An 11,762-nucleotide genomic window follows, 5' to 3' on the forward strand; every position below is an offset into this window, starting at 1 on the left:
CTATGTGCTTGACATTTTGAACTGCAGAAGACGGAGATCGATGAACTGCAGAAGAACACTAAAAAATGTACTACCAAAGAACTGCAGAAGAACACTAAAGTGTACATTCAGAAAACGGAGGAGCTCTTGTATATATACCTGTGAGGAGCTCTTGTAGGGGCTAGAAACGAAGGGAGAGAGGACGACGGCCGGAGATCGATGGCGGAGAGACGGTCGGCGGGTTTAGCTGCGGAGGATCAGAGACTTCGTGAGAGAGAAACTACTGAACTTGAGAGAGAGTATATATATATACGGCCGGTGGGTGGAGAAGAGAAAAAAAAAAAAAAAGCTTGATCAAGCTTCAGCTATGGCGCGGAAGAAAGAAAGAAAACGGAGAAAACAAGAGAAAAAGAAAAAGCTGAGACCTTGGGCAGTGGGACCTTGGGCAGTGGTCTTCCAGCTGCATGCAGGACATAAAAGATATATAAAAAAATAATTAATATTCAAATTAAAGCTGCAGATGAGATAGAGATGGGACGCGCGTATTCAAAGCTGCACATATATTTAAGTTTAATTTATATATATATATTTATATATATAAAATATAATAATATATGTATATAATTTTCTGACGTGCCAGGTGTCGCACGTCAGAAAATTTCTGACGTGTGACACCTGGCACGTCAGGAAATAAATACAAAATTAAATATATATATAGCATTCTGACGTGGTGGTTTGCCACGTCAGAAAATTTCTGACGTGGCTTTCTGCCACGTCAGAAATTTTTTGACGTGGCGAATTTTGCAACGTCAGAAATTATATCATTTTTAAATTTTTCAAATTTGTAATATTTTTCTGACGCTCCAACATCTAAAACGTCAGAAAAAAAATTTCTGACGTTTTAAAAGTTGCACGTCAGAAATTTTCTGACGTGGCAACAAAATAGGTACTGTAGCCACGTCAGAAAATGTCATTTTTTTTGTAGTGTTAGGTTCTATCAATTAAATGTTGATTATGTTAACACATTAGAGGTTATGATGCTTAAATTTCAATAGAATTATTATACAACAAATAAAACGGGAAATTGGGTTTTTAATTCAAATGAATAATTTGATGGTACATTACTATATTAGGTACTTTGGAATGCATAATCGGTTATTATGATTATATGATATGAATGACAAGATTGGTGATGAGAAAATTTGGACTCAGAATGACTTTTACGTTGAAAATTTCAAGACAAGAAATTCTTGTTCAAATGAGATAGGGTTTGTTTGAACGAGATAGTAACAAAATGTCTTATTCAATGCTCAATCGCTAGCCGTTCAAATGAGATAAATTTAGAAGTTAAAAAAATTTGAGTTCTCTTGAGGAAAGATATTGTTTTAAGGACTAGATGAAGTGTTAGGGTTTTTAAAGAAGGATTAGTCCTAACTAATGAACATAATGTGTTGTAGATGGGCACGTAATACAGAGTAAAAGTTAGTAAAGGTTTAAGAGCAACAAGTAATGCCTTTACCATGTGTAAATAAAATTTCTTGATAGTTGATTTTACCTGCATCTTCTAAGTAATTTGTTTACCAAGGATGATATTAATGTTTTATCATGCATAGTATTAATTATGGATATGAGACAACTCTTTATACCATATAGTTGCAATATGATTGAGAACAAGGTTTTCAAAAGAAATATATGAAGGGTATACAGAGTACAAAGAGAGTTTTTAAAACTAGTTTTCAAAGAAATAGTTTTATGCTAGTAAGAAAAAAAAGGTGTTAGTACGAATGTTAACCCAAGGCAAGCCCATTTCGATTAGGGATTGTACGCTCGAAACTTGAGGTTGAGCAAGGGTAATACGCTCAATGTGCCAAATTCAATTGAAATTAATCATTTGATGACCAAGATTGAACGGGGTGGTGCGTTTAAGAAACCCAATCTGTATGGGTTTAAGCAGTGGAACCCTAGTTGAGCAAGGTGGTATGCTCGACCTTTCAAGTTGAATGGGGGAGAACATTCAGCAACTCAATCTGTTTGGTGTTAGTTAGCGGTGACCTAGTTGAGCGGGGTGGTGAGCACTACCCTTTTCGGTTGAACGAGAGAGAGGACATTGAACATGGTCATATTGAACATGTTGAAAAGGGCTCAAGTGCACATATACAACATGTCAATTATATTTACTTATTGAACTATGAACTCTGTTCCACCAATAAAATTGTCAAACTGTATAGCAACGTTATCTTTTGATTGTAAATATAATTTTAAAAAGTGTGAACAAATATAAATGTAACAGTAGATTGTACATATGGAACATAATTGTATAAGACATGTGAATAACTGTAATTATGAATTTTTAGTTAAAGCTATTTTATTATTACAGTTACAGCTTGATCTATTTTCTGTTGCAATAGCACCTCATGTAATTTACAAATGCAGAAAAATAATTTGGTATAAATGTTGAGCATTACAATTATTGACTCACTTTTCACTTGTAAAATTTTATTTTATAGAGGGTATTAATGCAGATGATGAGCAATCAGAGTAGGCGTTAGACATGAGCTTCGAGGGTATTGTGGGTTGTACATCGTAATTTGTAAATATGACCGATGTCGTTATTTTGATAGATCATGATATTTAATTAAAGTTGTAAGTTGAAAATTGATTATGAATTAAGAGGTCTGACCCGTCTAATTAAGTTCAAATTAGAATTAGTTTATATAACTTTACCTTAATACAACTTCAATCCGACACACGAACATAAATTGACACCCTAAATGAACACCGGACGAGGTTATACATTATATGGTAAATTAAGGAAACCGAGCTATCTTATTGAGGGGGAAATGAAAAGATTTGATGCTGATTGGATATAATTAAAATGTCATTTCATCTTACGATTTATCCTTTCGTTTTCCATTTCATATTGAAATTTGGAATCCGAGCTCTAATTAAAATATTGTAGTGAATTTAGAATCCAGGCAAAAGCATACGAGTATATAGATAACGACAACTATATATATATATATATAATTTGCTCTTATTGGTTCCCTCACATCATGGCTTTCCAAGTCAAACCCCAGCTGCCCAAGCGGATTACTTGTTAATTTAATTCAGGGTTTAGACGAATCTTGTCTGCGTTGCATTTCGTAACATGTTAGAAATTATTTTTTTAATCCATTTCTAATTAATATATATATTAATGGGTCCCAGTATTGTATATTATAGTAAGAATGTCAACATATGTGTTGACGCATCACCGATGAATCATGTATGTATGTAAGGAAACGGCGGGACAGCTGTCGCCTGTCGATCAGCACGGAGTCTCATCAACTGATAATAAAAAAATGATTTTTTTTGAAAAATATTTTCTTATGTTTGGATCATACGAAAATGTGCGAATGCAAAAAACGACCTATGATTTTCTGTAAAAGGTTTGGAGAACTCTGGCGGGAGGATCTAATGGTCTAGTGAACTCCGGTGGTAGTCTGACTGTTTGAAAATGAGAAACTCAAACTCAAAAAATAATTTATAAAATGTAAAAATGAAAATCATTTTCCGAAACTAAAAGTGGAAAAAGGAAAATAGAAAAGTTGTCGTTACTAGATATTGTAATAAAAACTCTATATAAAACTCATGCATTGAATATGGTTGTAATTGCCCTTTGTGTAGGAAAAACCAAAATGGTCTCATCGTTGAAATCCAAAGACCAATCATCGAGTATGTGTCACTCTGTTTTGGACGACAAATAATATGACATGGAGCCAAGAATTGACAGAGACGATGATGGTTGCTTAACTGGTTCATGGAATGCTGCTTCTTCACCATTATTAGACGGCTATTATTATAAAAAAAGTCGATCAATTAACTTTACGCTTGTTGGATTTGGTGGCATCACTCACATTAATTAAATTTCATTTAATTTTCTACTACAAAATATCTAGAGTCTCTACGGAATATGATCATTTTCATTGCATTTGAAATTGATATTATTTATTTTATGATTAAGATTTAAAATACGTGCTTTTGACATGTTTAAAATAAATAGAGTTGATAATTTTTGACACGGGGAACTCAACACAAAATTAAATGAGGTTGAAAAGTCAACTCGTTTAATAAAATGGGTCGAGTTATGATTAATCTATATAATCTTATATTCATGTTTTGATACAACCAAAACCCGACATACGACATAATGACAGATAATTTTTGACATAACCCTCGAATTCGATATAAACCTAATAAAAAATTAAAGAGTTAGAGTTAAAAAGTTTGATCTATTTAATTAAATTGGTCGGACTGTGACCCTTCCGTATACTTTTACAAGCTCTATTACAAATAAATATAAAAATAAAAATATATTATTAAGGAAATTCAAAGTTTTTACCTACTTATTAATTTTAAAATCCATTTTGCAATATAGCATTCTCGCGAACTTATTCTAGATTTCTAAAAATATATTCTGGGTCTCATAATTAATTACTTGACCTTGATTTCCTTAGAGAATGGATTTTTTTTTTTTTTTTTGGGGGGGGGGGGGGGGGGGGGGGGGGGTGGGCTTGGGGGTTAAGCAGATTTCATTAGTGCTCTCTAATCCCTAATACATACCAAAACAAGCTCCCTCTCACTATAGCTAGTAGGTTAACTTGTGGAATTCCACAAGAATTTTATCACCAAAATACAGCAGCTAGCTCACGAATCAAATTCATGAACAAAATTTCATAGACTCATCCATGGAAGCTCCTTATGCTCTCTCTCTCTCTCTATAATCTGGGTCCGATGTGAACCAACTAGTACAAAATGCTCAACTAAGGGCATAGAAAATTTTTGATTTTTCAAAATACTTGTTATTTTAAAATTTACATGTGTGGTCCGAACACACACACACTACAAAACCGTAACCTAACCATTTTGGCTAGCTAGCAGCAACACTAGAGTAAAAACTACATATTACACCCTCATTTCACTGGACTGCTCTGACAGTCCCCATAAGTCTTGTTAAAAAAAAAAAAAAAAAAAAATCAAAGACTAATGATTATATCAACTCAATAGGATGAAAATGTAATATTTAACATTAGTTCATCAAACTACAAAAATGTATAAAAAAGGTCACTTATTTATTTATTTTTTTTATATTCCTATAATACCCATATTCTTTTAAAAAATTAAACAATTAAATAATTAAAAAAACAACAATTTTTTAAAAAGAAAAAAAAAATTGGAATAAATAAATAATTAGTCACTGTAGTTAGTCTAAATTACAAATCGCTTTTATATCGTATGAAAGTAAAATAAAAGGTTTCTAAGATATTCTAAAAAAAAAAAAAAAAAACAATTTAGGCTATAGAGTCAAATTTTGTTAAAAAATATGACGAATTCTGTTAAATGTGATGTCAACGCCAATAAAAATGGCAACACATATCATTCTTAATATATATATATATATATATATATATATATATATATATATATATATATATATAATAAAGGAAAGCCGCCCCTTTCCTTTCCTTTTTTTTTTTTTTTTTTTTTTTTTTTTTAAATTTCATTTTTTAGTTTTTTTTTTTTTAAAGAATAAGAGTATTATTGGAATATAAAAAAAAGTGGCATTTTTGACACACTTTGATAATTTGCTGGGCTACTTTAGCACCTTTTGAACATCGTAAAACTCTTAAAAAAAAACAACCATTAGTTTGTGAGTTTTTTTTTTTTTTTTTTTTTTTAATTTATTTTAATTTTTTTATATTTTTCCCCTAAATTTAAATTTGGGTTACGAGATCAAACATTTTTAGGCCATCTGGTGCAATGAGTAATAGGGACCACCAGTGAACGACACTGACAACCTTTGAATCAAAGATTGGTTAATGTGGGCAGGAATTGTTTCGGTTGGATATGATTAAAGCTTAATATCATATCCACCTAATCTTAACCTAACTTTTTTTTTTTTAATTTTAATTTATTTTTTATTTTATTCAATATGGGAGAGAGGGAGAGGGGTAATCTTAACCTAACTTGCATACTCTTCTTAGTAACCTCATCCTATAGTTATGGGTGCAAGCTTATCCAAATAGTGCTTTATTTATTTTGGACCAACAAAGTGTTTTTAATTGTTTTGCTTTTATTCCACCTTAATTGCTTCCAGCTCACTGTGAAAGATAGCAGAGAGAGAGAGAGAGAGACAATCTTCACTAACTATAGTGGAGGACAAGAAGTTTATGAAAGCCCACCAATGCACACTAAAAAAGCCCTTGCAAAAGTTATGACAATAAAGGTTCCAGCCCTAATAAATTTATTTCAAGTCTCTGATAAAAACTGGTTCTGTGCTGTCCCTAATTCAAGAGCATGTTTAATCAGCTACTATATTGGTTTGGCCATTATACTAAAGTGACCTCCATAATGCTGGGTGAGTCAAGACTCCTAACTGTATTATCTCACAAGCAATTAGAAAATGAAAGCCAATTTGCAGTCAAACGCCCTCCTACTGTTTTTCCACACCCCCGCCTCCGAGGGCCCAACAACCTCTTTAGACTGCCAAGCTCTCCTCATGCTATCATATTTGGTTTCCACTATCGATTTCCACAAAGCTTCCCTATATGTGGCGAAACGCCATAACCATTTCCTCAAGACAACTTGGTTAAACTAAATCAAATGTCAAACCCCCAAATCACCGATTCCACCTCATAGAAAATCCCTTTGAAGTTTGTCAATCTGATTAGCAACACCTATGATGATGGGAAAGAGGACAAATAATAAGTGGGCAAATTAGAAAAAGTGATTTTAATCAGTGTCGGCCTACCACTGATCAACAAATAAAGCCTTTTCCAGCTCAACAAATAACGTTCCATTTTTTCAACAATACCATCCTATATTCACTTGGCCTTGTATGAATTTCCCAAAGGAAAACCCAAAAACTATGAAGGCAAACAAGAGGACACCCTACCACCAAGGATACGAGCTAAACCACCAACATCATCTACAACGCCAACGAAGACTAACTCTAATTTAGATAAGTTAATCTTCAACCCTAAGATAGCTTCATAAGAGGCAACACAAATGATAAATATGGTTTGGATTTGCCTCGCAAAAGATCAAAGCATCATCTGCAAACAAGACAAGAGACACTAGGAGCTCGTCAATATTTCTAGACCCCACCGAGAAACCTGATAAGAGCTCCCTATCCACTGCCAGACAACATTCTACTCAAAGCTTCTATGACAGCCACAAATAATAGAGGAGAAAAAGGGTCCCTTGTCTTAGGCCCCAAGGCTATTAAAGAATCCAAAAGGAGAGCCATTAATCATCACGGAGAAATGCATTGTAGAAATAAAGTGAGCTATCCAAACTCTACATTTCTCCCCAAGCCACATTTCCTCGACAGATACCGAAGGAAATCCCAGTTAACATCATCATAAGCCTTCTCTAAGTCTAATTTACGGAGCACACCAGGTTATCCTGATCTAATTCAACTATTAAGACATTCATTAGCTATAAGAGCCAAATATAAAATTTGTCACCCCCTAATGAACGCATTATGAGATCTGGAAATAAATTTCTTCGTCATTTTTTTCAACCTGTTGGATAGGACTTTAGAGATGATTTAATAAACACCACCCACAAGACCAAGGCTATGTTTTTTTTTTTTTTTTTTTTTTTTTCAGGAAGGAAGAGGGGGGAGGTTGTTTAAAAAAGTGTTATGATGTAACATAAAGGAGAAAACATTTTGTGTGTTAGGTTGTTTGTTAATGTCTTTGACTTGAGAACATAAAACAAAAGATAGAAAACATTGCCTAATAGGACGAAAGTCCTTAATATCCACAGCCCTAGTTTTCCAAGGGATAAGGGAAATAAAAGTTGCATGGAGACTTTTTTTCAAACTTCCCTCGAAGATGAAACTCCTGAAAGACATTTGTGACATCCTCTTTAAGGACCTCCCAACCAGTATGGAAAAAAGTCATAGAACAGCCATCAGGGCCTCGGGACCTTATCAACATTTATAGCTCTCAGCAACTCAAGAATTTCACTCTCCTCAAAAGCTCCTTCCAACTACATAACCTCCTCTACACTAACAGAAGTGAAAGATAGACCATCCAACTTTGGCTACCAACTGAATTGTTCTTAATAAAGTTGATAGTAAAACTGTACAATATGCTCACTTATTTCTGTAGAATCTGAAGAGAAGGACTCATTAACAACTAAGGAATCAACATTGTTGTTGCTTTTGTACGAATTAGCTACACTTTTCAAGGTTGTCAATTTGCAGCAAGAGAGAGGAATAGAAGCATCAAATATATAGTTTATAGAACAAAGATTGAAAGTTCAGAGGTTAATTGCACAAATAGTTTATCAAATATCACATATACAAGACATTAAAAAAGTACAAGAGCCTTAGACTAATATTGAAGTTTGCTCGATGCCCTTGACTTGCTCATCTCAAAGAGCAGCAGTAGAGTAATCAAGTACAGACTCTAACCAATGTCAGCATTGAAGTTCGAATGGTATAAAATAATAACACTGAGGAAGCATCTTCTTCAGTAAAATACTAATAAAAGGTCCACAGTCTTAGGTAAACCCCTATTATATTTCATAAATAGCAAAATTTAGTGAGTGATAGAAAACAAAAGTTAAATACTTGGAAGCACAAGTCAAGGTGGGTTGGGACTGGGAGTCCAAGTGCCCATAATTTAAGCTCAAAAAATGCTTTCAACACTCTCATTAAATATGTGCAAAGCAGGTGTTATAGCAATCCAGGAAAGCACAATAAACATCCAGAAAATGCTATGAATAACAAGCAATCCACATTTACAATTACCTTGGAGTAACCATTGGACATATCTTGCACAACAAAGCCAGAAGGAAGTCTCCTACAGCTCACCAAGGGGTTTGCTATTGTACTTTCTTGGCTAATGTCAAGCGAAACATCAATGTAGATTAAGTTTAGGTACAACAATATTTGGAAGAAAATTTCTATAATTAAGATATCATTGTAATGAAACAACAACCAGGGAAAAAAAACATATTCTTGCAGCAAATAAAAAATCCCCATAAAAAATTAATCCATAAAGGCACAAAGGGTTAGATAGCACACCTCATCCATTAGTGCATCCACAAGAGTCACCAGATCCAAGTCCCATTGGCAATGGGGTGCCACCAATCCCATTTCTTCCTACAACAAGATCCAAACTCGAGTTCAAGCTCAGGATAGGAATGGGAGAACCCATATGCACGTCCAAATCATCCTCCCCCTCCCCCATCTTTCCCAACATTGTCCTCAACCGCAAAATTTCGAAAATCATTCTCGACAAACTTGCTTCTATTGTGCTCTATTTCATCTTCTCTATCTCTCCTATAATTAACCAATTCCCTATCCAAATTTGCCTTTCTCGGGCTCAACAAGACCAAATCAGCCAGCCTCCTACGTGCCAAATATAAATCATTTGGCTCTATCAACTCACCCCTCTTGTACGCCTCCCTAAGAAAAACTGTATGCAGCTTCCCATGGTTCCCCCTTGTTGAAATATAAAATATTCCCTGATGTTGAAGAAGGAAGTCCTTCAATTTCTTCGGCAAATTCATTGCCAACCTGAAATGTGCAATCCTCTCCAACGTAATCTTCTTCTCCACTGTCAATGACAGCAATTCATGAATTGTTGCCACAGCCCTCTTCTCCATTCGCTTCTGCGCCTCTAATGACCTCAAATCATACCCTGACACATCCTCATAAGGCGACCAATACGGAACCCTTTGCCATTTCCACACCGCAATCCTATAATACTTGCCAATCTTAAACCCGGGTGGGAAATTCACGATAAACGAAAACCTTATATCCTCGGCATCAATCCCTTTCTCCCTATACTCTCTCTCTCTAGCTCTCTCTATCGCGCATACCGCTAAACTCTCATCCCTCTCAACAATCTCAATGTACTTATTCCTAGTCTCTCTAGCATCAAACAATCTAAAATATTGAGGGTGATTGAGAATTACCGAGTGCTCGAAATCGTCAGGCAAGCCGAACGCTTTCCTGGCAATGCGCACGTGTTCGAGGCGTAGCCGACCCGTATTGGACATCATCACAAGCTTCCGGAGGCGGGTCACGGCGTCGGGGATTTGAGCGTGGAGAGCCTGCTTTTCTTGCTCAATTTGCAAGAGGGCCTTCCGGGACAATCGAATGTAGAGGATTCTCTGAACCGGGTGCTCGTAAATTTCGAAAACGTGAGGGAATTTGAGGACGAAACCGCCGGACTGGTGTAGTTTGAAGCCGAGGCGACGAGCGAGGAGGTCGAGGCGAGAGATGGGGAGGGTTTGGTTGGGCAGGGAGAGGATGAGTTCCTGGAACTTGAGGACCTTACGAGTCTTCTTCTCGATCTCCATGTAGTTGTCGTAGCCATGGTCACGTACGCGCTGGAGCTTTTTGGGGATGGAGGTGGACTGGGACATCTGCCTGGTGAGAGAGAAGTTTGAGAGGAGGGATGGTAGAAGGGGTTGGAGGGTTGAGGTTTTGTGCATGAAGAGATTGATGAGGAGGATCATTTTTTGAGGTTCAGGGTTCCTTAGGTTTAGGGTTTATAGACATTGGAGAGGAGGAAAGCATTTTCTTTTCTTTTAGGTTATGGGTTTTGAGGGTTTAAGGGTTATTGCTACATTGCACAGAGAGTTTTGAGAAAGATACGAAAACAGGAAGGGGAGCATATCTGCTGTCAGGGCAGGCAAAACGGGTCCGTGGGTCGACCCGTGGCGACCAGTGACCCATTTAAGGTACGCTCAAACACAACTAGTGTAGTTAACGGGTCGGCTTCACCAGACACGACACGACACGGCAATTTTCACGGGTCACTCGACACGATTTGTGAGACCTGTTTAAAATAATGCGTCGGGTCGGGTCAACACGACCCGTTTAACTTAAAAAGTAAATTTTTTTAAAATGAAATAATAATAGTTTTAGCAATTATCTCTTAAAATTAAACTTCTACCAGGCTAACACCAAATCACTTAATAGTTAATAGGCTTAATTATCTAATCAAATAACGAAAAAAAAAAAAAACTACATCATCATTACAATTTACAAATACAAATTGGGTTCCGTCATCGGCGCGAGAGATAGTGGGAGAGGCGATGTCCGCGGCGCAAGAGATAGAGAGAGAGGAGAGAAACTGAGGGTGAGGCCATGAGGGAGAAAAATGATAAATGGGTCTTTGGGAGTGGGAGGTGGCGTGACTCATAAAGAAAGAGAGAGGAAAGAAAATTTTTAGGTTCATGTTTCACTATTTTCTCAAGTTTAAAAGAAAAAAAAAAATTAAAAAAATAACGAAAAAAAGAAAAAATAAATAAATGGGTCTGGCGGTCACCCCCATTAAGAGCAATATAGACGTGACCGTTTACGACTTAAACCCGTTTAAGATAAACCCAAACTCGCTAGTTTCGTCTAAGGTCGTGTCAAAATTACCAAGTTTGAGTAGTGATATTATTGGGAACTCCGGCGTGCTGTCATCAATTGCCCAATTTTAATGGGCTGGCTCTTAAGTAGATAAGAATGCTGTCATCAATTGAACGAAAAAGCGAATAATTTTGTCTGCCTTCTCTTTCATGTTATGCTTTTCTTGGCCGGTGTTCTCTGTTCTCTAATAGCGTTTGTTTCTGCAGATGAATGGAGGAGATCTTGGAGTATCATAGTTTCCTGAGGGTGAGAGCATTTTCACATGGATTCTCACAATTGAGGGTGGAAAGGGACTATGTATGGGTGTGAGGGTTTATCTTACAAGCTCTCCTTACGTTTTCCCCTCAACTACCCTTTC

The 11,762-nt window shown here is 35.9% G+C and overlaps 1 protein-coding gene across 1 annotated transcript; it reads right to left on the reverse strand.

Annotated features, from left to right (window-relative positions):
- Positions 1 to 8,245: 8,245 nt before the first annotated feature.
- RPD1 (Ubiquitin carboxyl-terminal hydrolase family protein) lies at positions 8,246 to 10,653 on the reverse strand. The gene is given in 3 exon segments (XM_059596646.2): positions 8,246 to 8,873; positions 9,059 to 9,221; positions 9,223 to 10,653. Coding segments are annotated over 2 exon segments (1,440 nt in total). The 5' UTR covers positions 10,501 to 10,653; the 3' UTR covers positions 8,246 to 8,873; position 9,059.
- Positions 10,654 to 11,762: the final 1,109 nt, after the last annotated feature.

Source organism: Corylus avellana, chromosome 5 (genome assembly GCF_965113065.1).
Source record: "Corylus avellana chromosome 5, dhCorAvel1.hap1.2, whole genome shotgun sequence".
NCBI classification, from domain to species: domain Eukaryota; kingdom Viridiplantae; phylum Streptophyta; class Magnoliopsida; order Fagales; family Betulaceae; genus Corylus; species Corylus avellana.